Source organism: Salvelinus alpinus, chromosome 9 (assembly GCF_045679555.1).
Source record: "Salvelinus alpinus chromosome 9, SLU_Salpinus.1, whole genome shotgun sequence".
NCBI lineage: Eukaryota > Metazoa > Chordata > Actinopteri > Salmoniformes > Salmonidae > Salvelinus > Salvelinus alpinus.
The window spans coordinates 37,533,965-37,555,932 of NC_092094.1; the positions used below are offsets into that span (position 1 = coordinate 37,533,965).

The following is a 21,968-nucleotide window of genomic DNA, read 5'->3' on the forward strand; positions in this document are numbered from 1 at the left end:
TGACTATTGGATGTTCTTATAGGCACTTTAGTATTGCCAGTGTAACAGTATAGCTTCCGTCCCTCTCCTCGCCCCTACCTGGGCTCGAACCAGGAACACATCGACAACAGCCACCCTCGAAGCATCGTTACCCATCGCTCCACATAAGCCGCGGCCCTTGCAGAGCAAGGGTAACAACTACTCCAAGTCTCAGAGCGAGTGACGTCACCGATTGAAACGCTAATAGCGCGCACCCCGCTAACTAGCTAGCCATTTCACATCGGTTACACCAGCCTAACCTCGGGAGTTGATAGGCTTGAAGTCATAAACAGCTCAATGCTTGAAGCATTGCGAAGAGCTGCTGGCAAACGCACGAAAGTGCTGTTTGAATGAATGCGTACGAGCCTGCTGCTGCCTACCATCGCTCAGTCAGACTGCTCTATCAAATATCAAATCATAGACTTAATTATAACATAATAACACACAGAAATACGAGCCTTTGGTCATTAATATGGTCGAATCCGGAAACTATCATTTCGAAAACAAAACGTTTGTTCTTTCAGTGAAATACGGAACCGTTCCGTATTTTATCTAACGGGTGGCATCCATAAGTCTAAATATTCCTGTTACATTGCACAACCTTCAATGTTATGTCATAATTACGTAAAATTCTGGCAAATTAGTTCGCAACGAGCCAGGCGGCCCAAACTGTTGCATATACCCTGACTCTGCGTGCAATGAACTCAAGAGAAGTGACACAATTTCACCTGGTTAATATTGCCTGCTAACCTGGATTTCTTTTAGCTAAATATGCAGGTTTAAAAATATATACTTCTGTGTATTGATTTTAAGAAAGGCATTGATGTTTTTGGTTAGGTACAGTCGTGCAGCGATTGTGCTTTTTTCGCAAATGCGCTTTTGTTAAATCATCCCCCGTTTGGCAAAGTTGGCTGTCTTTGTTAGGAAGAAATAGTCTTCACACAGTTCGCAACGAGCCAGGCGGCCCAAACTGCTGCATATACCCTGACTCTGTTGCAAGAGAAGTGACACATTTTCCCTTGTTAAAAGAAAGTCATGTTAGCAGGCAATATTAACTAAATATGCAGGTTTAAAAATATATACTTGTGTATTGATTTTAAGAAAGGCATTGATGTTTATGGTTAGGTACACGTTGGAGCAACGACAGTCCTTTTTCGCGAATGCGCACCGCATCGATTATACGCAACGCAGGATACGCTAGATAAACTAGTAATATCATCAACCATGTGTAGTTAACTAGTGATTATGATTGATTGATTGATTGTTTTTTATAAGATAAGTTTAATGCTAGCTAGCAACTTACCTTGGCTTCTTACTGCATTCGCGTAACAGGCAAGCTTCTCGTGGAGTGCAATGTAAAGCAGGTGGTTAGAGCGTTGGACTAGTTAACCGTAAAGTTGCAAGATTGAATCCCCGAGCTGACAAGGTAAAAATCTGTCGTTCTGCCCTTGAACAAGGCAGTTAACCCACCGTTCCTAGGCCATCATTGAAAATAAGAATGTGTTCTTAACTGACTTGCCTAGTTAAATAAAGGTGTAAAAAAAAAATCGGCCAAATCGGTGTCCAAAGATACCGATTACCGATTGTTATGAAAACTTGAAATCGTCCCTAATCAATCGGCCATTCCAATTAATCGGTCAACCTCTAATTTGCATGTTGACGTTTATTGTCATGAGTATTGTCCTGGAGGCAGAACTGAGCGATTTGACCTTAGACAAACCAGCTGCAAAGTCAAAATTGTCTATATTGTAAAAATTCATGACTTCTAAAATGTGCTTTTCAGTCCTCATTTAAGGTTAGGGTTAGGCAATAGGGTTAGTAGTGTGGTTAAGGTTATAGATAAGGTTAGGGTTCGGTTTAAAATCAGATTTGATGACTTTGTGGCTATGACAGCTAGTGACCACACTGCAGAGCTGCCACCAGAACAAGATTCATAACGATGAAATATGAACAGGACTTGACAGTTTAGGAAGTTAGGTCCTGACACACGCTCACACTCACGCTTATGCTCACAGACACTGGGATGTTGGTGCTTCACTGCTTTCCCACAGAATTAGCATTAAATGAAAATGGGCATGTTGGTGTCGAGCTGCTGCTCGCTTCTCTTACTTATTATTGTCATCTCATCACTTCCTCCTTCCCAGGTGTTCTGTAGAATGTTTGACTGCCTGCAGGGGGCATCATCAGAGGTAGGTACAGTACTGCATGGTGTGGTCAGTACTGACTATTGACGGGTTGATGAATATACAACTGAACCTTGAACCTGTTATAGAAATGGGCTAGGGCCAGATGTAACACAGGACTAACCAGAGAGATTTGTTTTTGGAGCGTGGTGCAGTTTGGTTAAACAGTTTGATTGATGTTCTAGCTAAATGTCCATGGTGTGTGCACTGTGCATGTATGTGGGTTCTCTACTGCGTGTTTACAGTGATGATTAATGAGTAAGTGTGCCACTGCCTCAAGACATCCACTGACCTCCCAACTAGCAATTCTAGGGAGAGAGAACGATTTTGTAATGTTACCCGTAATGTTCCCCTAATGGTTGAGTGTCCAGTTTTTCGTTAGTTATCGGAACATTATATCTATGCTAGCAAAAACCTTCTGAGAACCTTTTTAGCATGTTTTGGCGTTAGAGTGAGAACGTTCCCTTCATTTCAAACAAAACATACCCAGAACGTGCTTACCATGTTCTCAGAATATCCAATATTAATGTTATAAACACGTTTCATGGGACGTTGCAAGAACATTCGTGTCCAGTTTTCTATGGGTTAGGAGAATATTTCATCAAACCAAACATACACAGAACATGGTTGCCATGTTCTCAGAACATGCGATCTGAATGTTCTGGGTAAGTTGTATTTGACGTTAAAACTTCTTGGCGCTACGGATCCCGTTACCGGGATCATTTTCCTAAACAACCACTGAATTGCAGAGCGCCAAATTCAAAAATAATCCTAAAAATATTTATAATCATGGAATCACAAGTGAAATATACCAAAACACAGCTTAGGTTGTTGTTAATCCACCTATCGTGTCAGATTTTGAAAATATGCTTTACAGCGAAAGCAATCCAAGCGTTTGTGAGTGTATCAGTCAATGCTAGAACAGTTAGCCTTATATTAGCTTGGTCACGAAAGTCAGAAAAGCAATAAAATGAATCGCTTACCTTTGATAATCTTCGGATGTTTGCACTCACAAGACTCCCAGTTACACAATAAATGTTATTTTTGTTCGATAAATGTTTGTTTTATAACAAAAAAACGCCATTTGGGTTGTGCGTTATGGTCAGAAAACCACATGCTCGTTCCGGTCCTGAAAGGCAGAAAAAAAAATCCCAAAAGTATCAGATTCAGAAAATAATACTAAAAATATTTATAATCATGCAATCACAAGTGAAATATACCAAAACACAGCTTAGGTTGTTGTTAATCCACCTATCGTGTCAGATTTTGAAAATATGCTTTACAGCGAAAGCAATCCAAGCGTTTGTGAGTGTATCAGTCAATGCTAGAACAGTTAGCCTTATATTAGCTTGGTCACGAAAGTCAGAAAAGCAATAAAATGAATCGCTTACCTTTGATAATCTTCGGATGTTTGCACTCACGAGACTCCCAGTTACACAATAAATGTTATTTTTGTTCGATAAATATTAGTTTTATAACAAAAAAACGCCATTTGGGTTGTGCGTTATGGTCAGAAAACCACATGCTCGTTCCGGTCCTGAAAGGCAGAAAAAAAAATCCCAAAAGTATCAGATTCAGAAAATAATACTAAAAATATTTATAATCATGCAATCACAAGTGAAATATACCAAAACACAGCTTAGGTTGTTGTTAATCCACCTATCGTGTCAGATTTTGAAAATATGCTTTACAGCGAAAGCAATCCAAGCGTTTGTGAGTGTATCAGTCAATGCTAGAACAGTTAGCCTTATATTAGCTTGGTCACGAAAGTCAGAAAAGCAGTAAAATGAATCGCTTACCTTTGATAATCTTCGGATGTTTGCACTCACGAGACTCCCAGTTACACAATAAATGTTATTTTTGTTCGATAAATATTAGTTTTATAACAAAAAAACGCCATTTGGGTTGCGCGTTATGTTCAGAAAACCACAGCCTCGTTCTGAAAGGCAGACAAATTCCAAAAAGTATCCGTAATGTTCGTAGAAACATGTCAAACGTTTTTTATAATCAATCCTCAGGTTGTTTTTAACATACATAATCGATAATATTTCAACCGGACCGTAACCTACTCAATAAAAGAGAGAAAGAAAATGTCGAGCTACCCCTCTCGCGCACAGGAACTAATCAAAGGACACCTAACTTGTTTTGGAAACTCTCGCTCATTTTTCAAAATAAAAGCCTGAAACTATGTCTAAAGCCTGGTCACAGCCTGAGGAAGCCATTGGAAAAGGAATCTGGTTGATATGCCTTTAAATGGAGGAGGGGCAAGCAACAGAACAGGGATAAAAAAAAATAAAAAAAGCACTTCCGGGTTGGATTTCCTCAGGTTTTCGCCTGCAGAATCAGTTTTGTTATACGCACAGACAATATTCTGACCGTTTTGGAAACTTTGGAGTGTTTTCTATCCTAATCTGTAAATTATATGCATATTCTACGATCTGGGCCTGAGAAATAGTCTGTTTACGTTGGGAACGTTATTAAAAAATAAAATAAAATTCTGGCCCCTAGCGTCAAGAAGTTTTAAGGGGATGGTCTCTTGGAGACATCCTTGCACATCACAGAAACATTCCTCTAAAAACGTTATTTAATGACCTAATGAGACTCTTAACTTCTTACGGCTGAGATCCCGTTAACGGGATCGACTTGACAACAGCCGGTGAAAGTGCAAACAACAGAAATCTCATAATTAAAATTCCTCAAACATACAAGTATTTTACACAATTTTAAAGATAAACTTGTTGTTAATCCCATTACAGTGTCCGATTTCAAAAAGGCTTTACGACAAGCACACCATCTGATTATGTTAGGTCAGTACTTAGTCACAGAAAAACACAGCCATTCTTCTAGCCAAAGAGAGGAGTCACAAAAAGCAGAAATAGAGATAAAATTAATCACTAACCTTTGATGATCTTCATCAGATGACACTCATAGGACTTCATGTTACACAATACATGTATGTTTTGTTCGATAAAGTTCATATTTATATCCAAAAATCTTAGTTTACATTGGCGCGTTATGTTCAGTAATGTTTTGCCTCCAAAACATCCGGTGGTTTTGCAGAGAGCCACATCAATTTACAGAAATACTCATAATAAACATTGATAAAAGATACAAGTGCTTTACATGGAACTTTAGATAAACTTCTCCTTAATGCAACCGCTGTGTCAGATTTCAGAAAAACTTTACGGAAAAAGCACACCATGCAATAATCTGAGTACGGCGCTCAGACACAAAAACAAACCATACAGGTACCCGCCATGTTGTGGAGTCAACAGAAGTCAGAAATAGCATTATAAATATTCACTTACCTTTGATGATCTTCATCAGAATGCACTCCCAGGAATCCCAGTTCCACAATAAATGTTTGTTTTGTTTCGATAAAGTCCATAATTTATGTCCAAATACCTCCTTTTTGTTCACGCGTTTAGTTCAAAAATCCAAATTCACGATGCGTAGGCACACTTAGTCCAGACGAAAAGTCGAAAAATTCCATTACAGTTTGTAGAAACATGTCGAACGATGTATAGAATCAATCTTTAGGATGTTTTTAACATAAATCTTCAATGTTTCAACCGGAGAATTCCTTTGTCTTTAGAAACTAAAAAGAACGCAGCTACCTCTCACGGGGGCACGCCTGAGTGAGCTCGTGGCACTCTGCCAGACCCCTGACTCAATCAGCTCTCATTCCCTCATCCTTCACAGTAGAAGCCCGAAACAAGGTTATAAAGACTGTTGACATCTAGTGGAAGCCTTAGGAAGTGCAATATGACCCCATATACACTGTATATTGGATAGGCAAACCAACAAACCTCAGATTTCCCACTTCCTGGTTGGATTTTTTCTCAGGTTTTTGCCTGCCATATGAGTTCTGTTATACTCACAGACATCATTCAAACAGTTTTAAAAACTTCAGAGTGTTTTCTATCCAAATCTACTAATAATATGCATATCTTAGCCTCTGAGCCTGAGTAGCAGGCAGTTAAGGGAACGTTCTCTAAAGTTGTGGGAACATTTGTTGTTAGCTGGGCTGGTGCCTCTTCTCGAGCTGAAACTGTGTAGAAGCTGCTATTATTTTCTGTGTTGCTTCCCTTCTGCTCTCATCTCCATCCCTTCCATCCATCCTATCGCTCCCTTTATCTTTTAATCAATCTCCCCTACACTCTAGTCACTACTCATCACTTACCAATCTCCTTAATTTCCCCTCTCCTTGTTCTTATCCTTCCTCTTCCCACACTCCTCTTTTCTCTTTCTCTCTCTTTTTCTCTCTGAGCTATACTTGGTTGTGTGGCAGTGCTGTGCCCCCCGTCAGCTCTCTAATGGCGGCTCCCACTGTGCAGGGCTCTATCTCAGCCATGGCCTCTAAATGAAGCTCCAATTGCCAGCTCATCAGCCAGGGCGTTCATCATTCCTTAAGCAGATCTGATCTAGGACTGATAAAATACTGCTAATTTCTTCTCACGCTGTCTCCAAGCGGCTGTGCAAATAACAATGTGATGGGATTAAAACAGCATTAGGAGAGGGAGGGTACAACAGCATTAGGAGAGGGAGGGTACAACAGCATTAGGAGAGGGAGAGTACAACAACATTAGGAGAGGGAGGGTACAACAGTATTAGGAGAGGGAGGGTACAACAGTATTAGGAGAGGGAGGGTACAACAATATTAGGAGAGGGAGGGTACAACAGTATTAGGAGAGGGAGGGTACAACACAACAGTATTAGGAGAGGGAGGGTACAACAGTATTAGGAGAGGGAGGGTACAACAGTATTAGGAGAGGGAGGGTACAACAGCATTAGGAGAGGGAGGGTACAACAACATTAGGAGAGGGAGGGTACAACAACATTAGGAGAGGGAGGGTACAACAACATTAGGAGAGGGAGGGTACAACAACATTAGGAGAGGGAGGGTACAACAACATTAGGAGAGGGAGGGTACAACAACATTAGGAGAGGGAGGGTACAACAGTATTAGGAGAGGGAGGGTACAACAACATTAGGAGAGGGATGGTACAACACAACAGTATTAGGAGAGGGAGGGTACAACACAACAGTATTAGGAGAGGGAGGGTACAACACAACAGTATTAGGAGAGGGAGGGTACAACACAACAGTATTAGGAGAGGGAGGGTACAACACAACAGTATTAGGAGAGGGAGGGTACAACACAACAGCATTAGAAGAGGGAGGGTACAACAGTATTAGGAGAGGGAGGGTACAACAACATTAGGAGAGGGAGGGTACAACACAACAGTATTAGGAGAGGGAGGGTACAACAACATTAGGAGAGGGAGGGTACAACACAACAGTATTAGAAGAGGGAGGGTACAACACAAACAGTATTAGAAGAGGGAGGGTACAACAGTATTAGGAGAGGGAGGGTACAACACAACAGCATTAGGAGAGGGAGGGTACAACACAACAGCATTAGAAGAGGGAGGGTACATCACAACAGTATTAGAAGAGGGAGGGTACAACACAACAGCATTAGAAGAGGGAGGGTACATCACAACAGTATTAGAAGAGGGAGGGTACAACACAACAGCATTAGAAGAGGGAGGGTACATCACAACAGTATTAGAAGAGGGAGGGTACAACACAACAGCATTAGAAGAGGGAGGGTACATCACAACAGTATTAGAAGAGGGAGGGTACAACACAACAGCATTAGGAGAGGGAGGGTACAACACAACAGTATTAGGAGAGGGAGGGTACAACACAACAGCATTAGAAGAGGGAGGGTACATCACAACAGTATTAGAAGAGGGAGGGTACATCACAACAGTATTAGGAGAGGGAGGGTACAACACAACAGCATTAGAAGAGGGAGGGTACATCACAACAGTATTAGAAGAGGGAGGGTACATCACAACAGTATTAGGAGAGGGAGGGTACAACAGTATTAGGAGAGGGAGGGTACAACACAACAGCATTAGGAGAGGGAGGGTACAACACAACAGCATTAGAAGAGGGAGGGTACAACACAACAGTATTAGAAGAGGGAGGGTACAACACAACAGCATTAGGAGAGGGAGGGTACAACAGTATTAGGAGAGGGAGGGTACAACACAACAGCATTAGGAGAGGGAGGGTACAACACAACAGCATTAGAAGAGGGAGGGTACAACACAACAGTATTAGAAGAGGGAGGGTACAACACAACAGCATTAGGAGAGGGAGGGTACAACACAACAGCATTAGAAGAGGGAGGGTACATCACAACAGTATTAGGAGAGGGAGGGTACAACACAACAGCATTAGAAGAGGGAGGGTACATCACAACAGTATTAGAAGAGGGAGGGTACAACACAACAGCATTAGAAGAGGGAGGGTACAACAGTATTAGGAGAGGGAGGGTACAACACAACAGTATTAGGAGAGGGAGAGTACAACACAACAGTATTAGGAGAGGGAGGGTACAACACAACAGCATTAGAAGAGGGAGGGTACAACACAACAGCATTAGAAGAGGGAGGGTACAACACAACAGCATTAGAAGAGGGAGGGTACAACACAACAGCATTAGAAGAGGGAGGGTACAATACAACAGCATTAGAAGAGGGAGGGTACAACACAACAGTATTAGGAGAGGGAGGGTACAACAGTATTAGGAGAGGGAGGGTACAACACAACAGTATTAGGAGAGGGAGGGTACAACAGTATTAGGAGAGGGAGGGTACAACAACATTAGGAGAGGGAGGGTACAACAGTATTAGGAGAGGGAGGGTACAACAGTATTAGGAGAGGGAGGGTACAACAGTATTAGGAGAGGGAGGGTACAACAGTATTAGGAGAGGGAGGGTACAACAGTATTAGGAGAGGGAGGGTACAACAGTATTAGGAGAGGGAGGGTACAACAGTATTAGGAGAGGGAGGGTACAACAATATTAGGAGAGGGAGGGTACAACAGTATTAGGAGAGGGAGGGTACAACAGTATTAGGAGAGGGAGGGTACAACAGTATTAGGAGAGGGAGGGTACAACAGTATTAGGAGAGGGAGGGTACAACAATATTAGGAGAGGGAGGGTACAACAGTATTAGGAGAGGGAGGGTACAACACAACAGTGACACTGCACAGGGGTTGCTTCATGGTCCGCTATCAGCCTGTAATGTCCCTGTCCATCAGTCCTGCTTGTCCCTGTCATCATTTTGATTATAACCCTCCTCTCTTCATATTCACTGAACTCCATGGTGATGGGCTGTAATACCACAATCTGTATTCTCTACACTACAGTCTGTTAGAGGCTTTCACAGGTTTTATAGCAATTTCCCAGGCTGCGTTGGTTCTGACCCCACCACCCAGAGATAATGACACCATGATGTGCTCCTGATGTGGTTGTAGGCAGTGCTCTTGCTGCCTTGGCTCTGGGGTTGGGATTGACTGTCGAAGCACCTCCTGCTGTCTGAAAGTGGAGCCTCCAAATTGTCCAATGAATTCCAGTGCCCCCCCAGTGTTTTTGCCTCTTGGAAGTGGAACACAACCTAGCAATCTCATTTGCCATTCCAAATGTATTGTGTATGATGTCATTCCTATTCCAGGGGGTGAGAGACAAGGATATGAATGTGCATGGTGGCTTTGTCTAGAGGGTGACATCAAGGCATGGACGAATAGTTGGTTCCAGTGAAGTGGTGCCGTTGGCAGTGTGGCCACTACAGTATGCCTACTGTATGTGTTCACCAGCAGTGTGAATAGTGGGTCTGTTTCCTTACAATTCATCTATGTGAGGTCTAAGAGCCCTTTCGCCTCCATGCTATCCAAGCCACTAATTGGTTTATTAGCCCGGCCTGTCTTTCAGTTTGACTGGCACAAGCGCCTATTCACTTAATCCCAAGCAGGCAGGCAGGCTGAGTGTGTGAGTTAGTATGTGGAGCAGGGAGCTGGTGTTTAAGTGTCTCGGTGGTGTTAGCGACACAGCAGGCATCAGAGAGCTGTGCTGATACTGATCTGCTCATTAGACACCGTTATTCCCCATGCAGCTCTGACACACACCGCCTCCTCTGTCCGTGGAATGCACCGATCACAACGCCGGATCTGACTGACCCCTGACCTCGTCCGTGTGGTGATGTCATAGACAGAGAGGGATAGTCAGTGGGGTGGGTCGTCAGATGATTTGTCACCACTACAGCCGCCACCCCACCTGGTCTTAAATCTTTTTGTTAAAACAGTGGTCCCTCCACCTCTTGTTTCTCACTAACACACATTCCAGGCCCTGATGAATGAGTGTCATGTTTCACTGGGCTGTAGTGGAGCCAGCGAACCTTAGAGGTTGTGGGCCTCACAGGGGTAATGGATGGCCCTCAGGGTGATAGCCGCAAGGTGAACACGCCTGACCTTACACCACTTTGGCCTTGTAGGACAAACACAGGACAGAGACATGGAAACTTGATCACGTTTCACTCCTGTCACTTCACCAGATCACTAACATATCTCAGAGGGGCCAGTAGTGTCCTGGAAAATCAACGACTGGTTGGCACCATGTGCTAATTTGGTCGAAGGCTGTCCAATTACATAGATCTCTTTGGTTATACTGCAAGGACATTTGGATGTGATTATGTGATGCTTGTCTTATGTTTGCAGTATAAACAAATACAAACGTTATGGTGGCCACTGATTCCATGGTTACCTTGATTTGTGTAATCTCCAAGGGGGCAGTAGTGCGCTCTCATCCCCAGAGCCATATACAGTATACAGTACCTATATATCTCTGTATACATTTCTCTCTGCTCAGCCCTGATATGTGTTGACTAGTTAGTTAACAGCTCTGACCTGTATGTTATTTTCCTCCAATTAATAGTTTTTTGTCTCTTTTTTATTTTTATGGTTCCACTAGTCGAGAGCTCTTTTAAATGATGAAGAAAGCTGATTAGAATGCAGTTCATAGCTACAGAACTCATTATAGCTCTGTGAACCCTGACCCACACTGTTCACTTATTCCTCATTAGCTGTCATCTGTTGTCATGGTTTCACAGGGCTAGGAACATCCATGTGGCACTTGAACACGGTTAGGTATTGTACCTGTGTTGAAATGAATACATATTCTTTTATTCAAACTTTACCGTTTGAACAAGTGTATTTATAGTCCATATTTCTCTCAAGAAGCTTGCCTGGTCCATGATCCCCATCCACAAGGGAGGCTGTACAGTAGCCTAGATGACAGTTACAAATGGCTGAGCTGACTAATCAAATTAAATTAGACCGTAGTCACACTTCAGTAAGAATTGTAATGATATTACGTTATATGGCAGTTACTGATGGCCTGTCATGGCTGGCGCCGGTGCTCTCACCTCAAGACCTCTCTGGGGCTGCCTGTTATTTCATCTATACAGGGCTGGGCTCCGGTTCACACCCAACACCTCAGATACAAGACCACAGAGCAGAGTCAGTAATGCAAACACACATCAGTCAGATGGAGAGAGGGAAAGGCATCTTCAGAGATATAACTCTGCCTATGACTAAAGGGATTATTGCAGTTATTTGAAGGAACATAGCGGAAATCCTTCACATATCTCCAATTCTCCAGACATCTGCTCCAAAGAATGGTTTGGCTGTGTTGTTCAAGCTATAGATTATAGTGATAAACATCAATATTACAGGTATATTACAAGTATATTGTAATTGTGTCATGCCTATTTTGACATGCTTAGTGATGGTGACCACCTAGCTGCATTATTTTGTAGTGACTCAGTCCTGCCACTGTGCCCATAGGAAAAGGTCCCCTTCCTGGAAATGATGGTTGGAAAGTCCGAAGTTATGGTAGAGTTAGGGTTGCAAAATAAAACTTTCAATAAATTCCCTGGATTTCCCGAAGACCCGGTTGGAGGTTTCCTTGAATCAGTAGGGAATAAGCAGGAAATCCATAGTCCTCAAACCAGGGTTTCTGGAAAACCAGGGAATTTATTGAAAATTCACAGAATTTTGCAACCCTAGGTGGATTGTAGAGTTGGATCCACATTCCTATATTCCAACCTGACTGAAGGGACACTGTGTTTGTTTTTCTTAGTCTGTGTGTCTTGTGTCTATGTAAGTAATTCTGTCTGTGTGTGTTTTTTGTGTGTGTAACTCTGTGTTCCTGTCTGTGTGTGTGTGTATCTGTTGTGAGTGAGAGTGTATTTGTGTTTGTGTATGCCGTACACTACCGTTCAAAAGTTTGGGGTCACTTAGAAATGTCCTTGTTTTTTTGCAATTTTTTTGTCTATTAAAATATCATCAAATTGATCAGAAATACAGTGTAGACATTGTTAATGTTGTAAATGACTATTGTAGCTGGAAAAGGCAGATTTTTAATGGGGTATCTACATAGGCGTACAGAGGCCCATTATCAGCAACCATCACTCCTGTGTTCCAATGGCACGTTGTGTTAGCTAATCCAAGTTTATCATTTTAAAATGCTAATTGATCATTAGAAAACCCTTTTGCAATTATGCTAGCACAGCTGAAAACTGTTGTTCTGATTAAAGAAGCAATAAAACTGGCCTTCTTTAGACTAGTTGAGTATCTGGAGCATCAGCATTTGTGGGTTCGATTACAGGCTCAAAATGGCCAGAAACTAAGAACCTTCTTCTGAAACTCGTCAGTCTATTATTGTTCTGAGAAATGAAGGCTACTCCATGCGAGAAATTGCCAAGAAACTGAAGATCTCGTGCAAAGCTGTGTACTACTCCCTTCACAGAACAACGCAAACTGTCTCTAACCAGAATAGAAAGAGGAGTGGGAGGCCCCAGTGTACAACTAAGAAAGAGGACAAGTACATTAGCGTGTCTAGTTTGAGAAACAGATGCCTCACAAGTCCTCAACTGGCAGCTTCATTAAATAGTACCCGCAAAACACTAGTCTCAACGTCAACAGTGAAGAGGCGACTCCGGGATGCTGACCTTCTAGGCAGAGTTCCTCTGTCCAGTGTCTGTGTTCTTTTGCCCATCTTAATATTTTATTTTTATTGGCCAGTCTGAGATATGGCTTTTTCTTTGCTACTTTGCCTAGAAGGCCAGCATCCCAGAGTCTCCTCTTCACTGTTGACGTTGAGGCTGGTGTTTTGCGGGTACTATTTAATGAAGCTGCCAGTTGAGGACTTGTGAGGCATTTGTTTCTCAAACTAGACACACTAATGTACTAATGTAGATATTTTTGTTAGCTGCATGTGTGACATAACTCCACCTGTCCTATTTATGATATAATTTACAAAGATTATACTTTTTTTAATCAATTAGTATATTTGAGTTTAACCATAATATTTGTTGTAGTATTTGTTCTGTCTCTTCTGGTGGATTAAACTGAACTCAGATTTTGTGTTTGGCTCCGGAGCCCGGAGCCAGGCAGCAGATTTCACAAGATTTTAGCTGATTACTCTTCAGTGGAAGTGCTGCCGAACTAATGGCAGCACAACGACATCCAACTATAATAGAGATTAAATGAAAAAGCAGATCAGGAGAATCTAATTAACTTGGCAGTGGAAAGATTGCGTATTTTGGGAGAGTTTGAGGTCCTATAGCGTCTAAGCGTCTCAGTGAGGAAGACGTGTTTCCCTAAACAATGAGTTCCTCCAGGGATCATCTTCTCTCGTTTAGCCTGGAAATACAATCAGCCTCCCATTCTCCACACACAGAGATAATGCCATTTGCTTCCTGACGCATTAATGCTAATCTTTTTATTGCAGCGAAACAGAGAGAGGGAAATTACCCCTGTGCTTCAGAGCGCTTATACTGAGGAACAGGCAGCTTTGTGGAGCGAGCTTTGATGAAAGAAATACTCACTTTGTGGTTTTTAATCATCTCAGAGTATTAACAAGCTTTCCTGATAAGAAAACAAATGAAATATAAAATCAGAGAATAAACAAATGCAATTATCTATGGAAATGAATGTTGAAGCTGTTCAGATCAATCCTATTACTCGGGGGATGGGGATTTGTAAACACTTACAGTGAATATTGTTAATTTATCACGGTAGGCTATAGCTTGTTTTTTCCTGTGCATCCCAGATAACAGTCTCCTCCCTCAAACTGCCAGTCTGGAGCGAAGACCCAAAATGTCAGATCACACTTTCAGAATCTTTGATGCTGTATCCTGTAAGAGGACAGACTTTGTCATGTGTGTGTGTGTGTGTGTGTGTGTGTGTGTGTGTGTGTGTGTGTGTGTGTGTGTGTGTGTGTGTGTGTGTGTGTGTGTGTGTGTGTCACTGTCCATCCAACGTGTGCATGCAAGCTTGGTTGTGTTTTGTTGTGGATGAGTGTATTACTGTGTTGTTGGAGGATTTCCCCACTCTTCCGCCTTTGAAAAGCCTTATGTTACAGACTGCACAGCAGGACTGACACAGTCACAACAAAATAATCAGTCTTTTAGTTTTTGCCCTTCGAAGCTGCAGGAATATTCCTGTTGACCAGGGGGGTGGATGTCAAACACAAGGATGTGCATTGTTTCACTCTCAGCCACTATGAATGATGTCACAGTTTTGCAGCACGGGCCCATTCCCCACAGGACACCCTTTGTTATTATGCATAGTTTGGATATGAGTGTGTGCATGATACAACTGTTTGGAATCAAAAGAAATGCCTTTCAATTATAACAGCTTACTAGCCAGAGGCTTACAGTAGTAGGGTTAATCAGTACAAATGACAGCTTGAGGTTTAGTCAAACCCTAATAATGATTAAATATCTATTTGAATTATGGAATACTAAAATCCACATTGTCATAGGCTTATACTAAAATTCATAAAATCTCACTGTAGAATGGGCTCATTTAATGCTAAACATCGTACACATTATTGAATAAGTTATTTTTAAGGGGTTAATTAAGTAATTAGTGATCCGCGTGATTCACCATTGTGAGCTGGTTTTGGGGAGATGGTGGAGGGAGAGCTGGAGAGACTGTGGTCCTGCCCAGCAACAGTCCCAGTAGGACCTCTGTACTTCCTGTGAATTCACAGAGAGACAGAAACATAACCTCAATTCACTAGGAAACAGGATTTCCATATTTCCTTATTCACATTTGGTGAACTACATCTCTTGTCCTCCTTAATGATAAGTCTGTTCTGTCTGAGCACGGCGAAGGGGAGCCAGTGTTTTCAGGCATTTGTACAATGTGTGAGTGACAAAGGCTGCGTGCTGGCTGGAGCAGGGGGCCCTAGGGGCCAGGGACCAGGGCTGTGGCGGGTGAGGCTGGGCCAGGAGAGGCACTCAGTGTGTAGGTGTGAGGAATGCATGGGCAGTTGGACAGCTATGGTCTAGACAACACCAGCACAATGGACCCAGTGTTCTGCTGCATAGCAACGACAGAACCCACAGACCCCAGATGCAAGCCATGCAGACCCACTTGGACTGAAGGTCTAGCTGAGAGATGTGTCTGAATTATGTGCTGCGGGTGCAACTGTCTGCGCCTGCGGTTCATTTGTAGTCCACTGTTATATTCTTCTTCTGAGATATTTAGCCACCACTGCAATATTCTCTGGTCAGGTTTACAGGTCTATGTGTGTACCATCATTGAATGTCTTTCTTTGTGCCTTGTGGTATTTTGACAGGTAGTTAAGCCTGTTACTCTGGGCTCAGGTCTTCTCTCCTGGGCCAGGGGGATTGATTAGTGGGCCCTGGTGGGGGGTGGCTCATTAGCTAAGTAGTGAGAGGGGAGGAGGGGAGGGAGTCTAATTGAAGTAATGTCTGACTCTGATGTGATGGTCTAATCTCTGTGTCTGAACTGGCTCTCTGTTTAATTGATAGCTGTGATCTCACCGAGGGTCTGACAAGAGAGACTGGGACTGTTGTACGGGTCGCATGAGACAACAGTCCCATGAGACCATGTAAAACTCTGAACTTCACACGTGTGTGTGTGTGTGAATGTGTGCTGCGTATGTGTGTATTGAGCACCAGAAGTGAGTCTACTTCAGTGAAACAGCTCAATCACCATGGAGATTGATACCACTCAGGACCTTTGGCTTCTTTCTTTCCTTCTTAATGAGGTTGAGCCAATCAGTTGTGTCGTGAAAAGGTAAGGGTGGTATACTGTACAGAAGACAGCCCTATTTGGTAAAAGACCAAGTCCATATTATGGCAAGAACAGCTCAAATAAGCAAAGAGAAACGACAGTCCATCATTACTTTAAGACATGAAGGTCAGTCAATCCGGAAAATTTCAAGAAGTGCAGTCGCAAAAACCATCAAGCGCTATGATGAAACTGGCTCTCATGAGGACCGCCACAGGAAAGGAAGACCCAGAGTTACCTCTGCTGCAGAGGATACATTCATTAGAGTTACCATCCTCAGAAATTGCAGCCCAAATAAATGCTTCACAGAGTTCAAGTAACAGACACATCTCAACATCAACTGTTCAGAGGAGACTGCGTGAATCAGGCCTTCATGGTTGAATTGCTGCAAAGAAACCACTACTAAAGGACACCAATAAGAAGAAGAGACTTGCTTGGGCCAAGAAACACGAGCAATGGACATTTGACCGGTGGAAATCTGTCCTTTGGTCTGATGAGTCCAAATTTGAGATGTTTGGTTCCAACCGCCGTGTCTTTGTGAGAGGCAGAGTAGGTGAACATGTGTGGTTCCCACCATGAAGCATGGAGGAGGAGGTGTGATGTGTGGGGGTGCTTTACTGGTGACACTGTTTGTGATTTATTTAGAATTCAAGATACACTTTACCAGCCTGGCTACCACAGCATTCTGCAGCAATACGCCAATCCATCTGGTTTGCGCTTAGTGGGACTATCATGTGTTTTTCAACAGGACAATGACCCAACACCTCCAGGCTGTGTAAGGGCTATTTGACCAAGAAGGAGAGTGGTGGACTGCTGCATCAGATGACCTGGCCTCCACAATCACCCGACCTCAAACAAATTGAGATGGTTTGGGATGAGTTGGACCGCAGAGTGAAGGAAAACCAGCCAAGTGCTCAGCATTTTGTTTTTATTTTGTGGTGCCAGAATAACAACCTATCCCTCAACGTAACCAAGACTAAGGAGATGATTGTGGACTACAGGAAAAGGAGCACTGAGTACGTCCCCATTCTCATCGACGGGGCTGTAGTGGAACAGGTTGAGAGCTTCAAATTCCTTGGTGTCCACATCAACAACAAACTAGAATGGTCCAAACACACCAAGACAGTCGTGAAGAGGGCACGACAAAGCCTATTCCCCCTCAGGAAACTAAAAAGATTTGGCATGGGTCCTCAGATCCTCAAAAGGTTCTACAGCTGCAACATCGAGAGCATCCTGACCGGTTGCATTACTGCCTGGTACGGCAATTGCTCGGCCTCTGACCGCAAGGCACTTCAGAGGGTAGTGCGTACGGCCCAGTACATCACTGGGGCAAAGCTGCCTGCCATCCAGTTCCTCTACACCAGGCGGTGTCAGAGGAAGGCCCTAAAAATTGTCAAAGAACCCAGCCACCCCAGTCATAGACTGTTCTCTCTACTACCGCATGGCAAGCGGTACCAGAGTGCCAAGTCTAGGACAAAAAGGCTTCTCAACAGTTTTTACCCCCAAGCCATAAGACTTCTGAACAGGTAACCAATGGTTACCCGGACTATTTACATTTTGTGCCCCCCCCCCCCCCCCCCAACCCCTCTTTTACGCTGCTGCTACTCTCTGTTTATCTTATATGCATAGTCACTTTAACCATACATCCATGTACATACTACCTCAATTGGCCCGACCAACCACTGCTCCCGCACATTGGCTAACTGGGCTATCTGCATTGTGTCCCACCTCCCGCCAACCCCTCCTTTTACGCTACTGCTACTCTCTGTTCATCATATATGCATAGTCACTTTAACCATACCTACATGTACATACTACCTCAATAAGCCTGACTAACCAGTGTCTGTATATAGCCTTGCTACTCTTATTTTCACATTTATTTTTACTGTTGTTTTATTTCTTTACTTACCTACACACACATACACACACACATACCTTTTTTTCACACAATTGGTTAGAGCCTGTAAGTAAGCATTTCACTGTAAGGTCTACACCTGTTGTATGCGGCGCACGTGACAAATAAACTTTGATTTGATTACATTTGATTACATTTGGCAGGAGGTTAGGAAGTCTCTCTCTCTTTCTCACTCTCTCACCTTCACATACCTCACTCATAACTATACCGTATCCTGCTCACCTTTCTTTCTCATAACAAAGTCTAGCCACTATTGATTTAATCAGTATACTGTAGTATGACACATGGAGGTGAGTTATGTTTGAGTGTTAGACATATCTGCATGGAGACTGAATGGTTCCATTGGAAGCCATTGGTGTTGACTTAGTTCTGGAATATTGATTGACAAGTTGGCCTGTATTTGACCTCCTGGCCTGCTTAATCTGGTTTAGATGGATGACTAGGAGTTGGGTGTCATCCCTCATTGTTTGTTTTCCCTGAGCCGTGAACTCTACCTTAGATACGGACTTAAAGCTTTCTTCAACAACCTTCAAATTTTTCGGAGTACTTTAATGGCATCTTAACAGTCTTGTGAGATTCCCCTTGTGGAACTACTTATGTTATATACGCTTATTATAAGGGCACAGGGCGAGACCCAAATGCAGACACAGGAGGCAGATGGTTGAGCTCCGATATTTATTACACCAAAAGGAGTAGGCAAAAGGCAGATCGGGGACAGGCGAGAGTTCATAAACCAGGTCAGAGTCCAAACAGTACCAGGCGATAGACAGGCTTGAGTTCAGGACAGGCAGGGGTTCAGTGAACAGGTCCGAGTCCAAACAGTACAAGGGGATAGGCAGGCTCGAGGTCAGAACAGGCAGAGTGGTCAGGCAGGCGGATTCGGCGTCAGGACAGGCAAGGGTCAAAACCAGGAGGGCTCTGAAAAAACAGAGACTGGGAAAAATAGGAGCTAGGAGAAATGCTGGTTGACTTGGCAAAACAAGACGAACTGGCACAGAGAGACAAGAAACAGGTGTAACGGCGTTCCTCCTCCTCTTCATCCGAAGAGGAGGAGCAGGGATTGAACCAAAATGCAGCGTCTTGATATGACATGATTTATTAAAGAAAACACGAACTTCACTTGAAACTAACAAAACAACACACGGAGTAGACAGACCTGGACGACGAACTTACATGAAACACGAAGAACTCACGAACAGAAAAATGACTACATAAAACGATGAACGAACGAAACAGTCCCGTATGGTGCAAACAAACACAGACACGGAAGACAACCACCCACAACACCCAATGTGAAAACACCTACCTTAATATGATTCTCAATCAGAGGAGATGAAAACCACCTGCCTCTAATTGAGAACCATATTAGGTACCCATAAACCAACATAGAAACAGAAAACATAGACTGCCCACCCAAACTCACGTCCTGACCAACTAACACATACAAAAACTAACAGAAAACAGGTCAGGAACGTGACAACAGGGATAAATACACCGGGGACTAATGGGGAAAACAGGAGACACCTGGAGGTGGGTGGAGACAATCAACAAGACAGATGAAACAGATCAGGGCGTAACACTTATACAGTTATTGTGTTATACTCTGATTTACCAAGTTAATTTCTCAAAGGACACCCCTTGTATGATATAAAAAAATTATTTACAAATGTATTTTGTGGTGTGGTTGTTGGGTAGGGGCTGCATGACCGACACTGAGATATTCTACCCAGTTGATATTATACTGAACATAAATATAAATGCAACATGCAACAATTTCAATGATCTTACTGAGTTACAGTTCATATGAGGAAATCAGTCAATTGAAATAAATTCATTTGGCCCTAATCTATGGATTTCACATGACTGGGAATACAGATATGCATCTGTTCACAGATACCTTTAAAAAAGTAGGGGCGTGGATCAGAAAACCAGTCAGTATCTGGTGTGACCACCATTTGCCTCATGCAGCGCGACAGATCTTTCGCATAGAGTTGATCATGCTGTTGATTGTGGCCTGTGGAACATTTTCAGCTTCCAGGAATTGTGTACAGATCCTTGCGACATGGGACCGTGCATTATCATGCTGAAACATGAGGTGATGGAGGTGGATAAATGGCACAACAGTGGGCCTCAGGATCTCGTCAAGGTATCTCTGTGAATTCAAATTGACATCGATAAAATGCAACTGTGTTCATTGTCCGTAGCTTATACCTGCCCATACCATAACCTCACAGCCACCATGGGGCACTCTGTTCACAAAGTTAACATCAGCAAACCGCTCAGCCACACGACACCATACATGTGGTTTGCGGTTGTGAGGCCGGTTGGCCGGACTGCCAAATTCTCTAAAACGACCTTGGAAGCGGCTTATGGTAGAAAAATGTACATTCAATTCTCTGGCAACAGCTCTGGTGGACATTCTTGCAGTCAGCATGCCAATTGCACACTCCCTCAAAACTTGAGATATTTGTGGCATTGTGTTGTGTGACAAAACTGCACATTTTAGAGTGGCCTTCTATTGCCCCCAGCACAAGGTGCACCTGTGTAATAACCATGGTGTTTAATCAGCTTCGTGATGTGCCACACCTGTCAGGTGGATAGATTGTCTTGTCTTGGATTTGAATGTGTGTGCTGTAGTACAACACACTGCCAGTAATAGTGTTTAGACATGCATTATTAGATTGACTAACATGTAACGGTATCACAACCGGCCGTGATTGGGAGTCCCATAGGGTGGCGCACAATTGGCCCAGCGTCGTCCGGGTTTGGCCGGGGTAGGCCGTCATTGTAAATAAGAATTTGTTAAGGTTAAATCTAATCAAATACGGAGTGTATAATGTGTGTATAATGTGTTCATGTATCTGAGCAAAAATGGGAGACTGATGAGACAAAAGAGAAATAAGAATAGTTTTTGTGAGGAGGGAAATGCCAAGTGAGTCTATAGCCAGTGGGCAGATAATACAAATAGAGATGACATTGGTGAGGAGGAAAAGATTGAGCCGAGGTGGCTGGGGGAGGTATGTGTGTTTTGCTGGGGTAATTTTTTTGTTGTTGAAAAACTCAGTGTCTGTGTCCCTCCAAGGTCTGAGCACAGGCACTAAACATTCCACACAGCCAGGGGGAGAGAGAGGACAAGATTCATTAACATAAGAAGAGGTCCTTCGACCAATCACAGCCCGGGAGTGGGAACGGGATTGTGCAGGAACTGGGGGGTGTCAGATTACTGCGCATTCTTCCCTCCCTCCCTTGGCCAGAGAGAGAGCAAGAGGGAGTCGGGAGAAGCAGCAAAGGACAGACACGGAGAGAGAGAGATGTAAATGGGACAGTCTCATTCTTGCACTTTGAGATCACAGTACCAGAGAATGTGTTAGAATCTGCCCAAGTCCTTCTGCCTGGGAAAGAGACAACAGGGAACTTTAACTGGTGGCGAGACACAGGGTCTGTTTCCAGGACACAGGGTCTGTTTCCAGGACACAGGGTCTGTTTCCAGGACACAGGGTCTGTTTCCAGGACACAGGGTCTGTTTCCAGGGCTAAATCGCTGCCCTGTTACTCCTGTCTGGAGTCTGTCGCACGGACTCACACAAGAGGGCTGAAAATGAACTATCTGGTGAGTGTCTAATGTGTGTGTTTGCTGTTCCCATTGCTGTGTGAACACTTTTGTCAGGACATACTAAATGCCCCAAATGGGAAAGAGTAGAGATGTGGAAAAAAGAGAGGGAGGGCAGCACACTGAGGGAAGAGAAGGACAAGAGTGGGGGGAACTTGAGTTAACATGTTTTCTGTGTATCTTACCTTTTGTTAGTTATCAGCACAACTTACTTTGTTTGCTGTGCTATGCGTCTCAGAATGTGTATTGTGTTGTGTATTTTAGGTAGATAGAAATGTTA

At 43.3% G+C, this 21,968-nt stretch overlaps 1 protein-coding gene across 2 annotated transcripts in view; it reads left to right on the top strand.

Moving 5' to 3' along the window:
• LOC139584760 (breast cancer anti-estrogen resistance protein 1-like) overlaps positions 1-21,968 on the top strand; it is a 142,434-nt gene that overhangs the window by 57,290 nt on the left and 63,176 nt on the right. Inside the window, exon 1 of one of the 2 annotated variants that reach the window (XM_071416950.1) lies at positions 21,337-21,688. The exons of the other annotated variant lie outside the window; for it this stretch is intronic. Coding sequence (XP_071273051.1) covers positions 21,677-21,688 — 12 coding nt within the window. The 5' untranslated portion in view covers positions 21,337-21,676. Of the gene's footprint in view, positions 1-21,336; positions 21,689-21,968 lie in introns of those variants that run through there. 2 annotated transcript variants of the gene reach the window in all.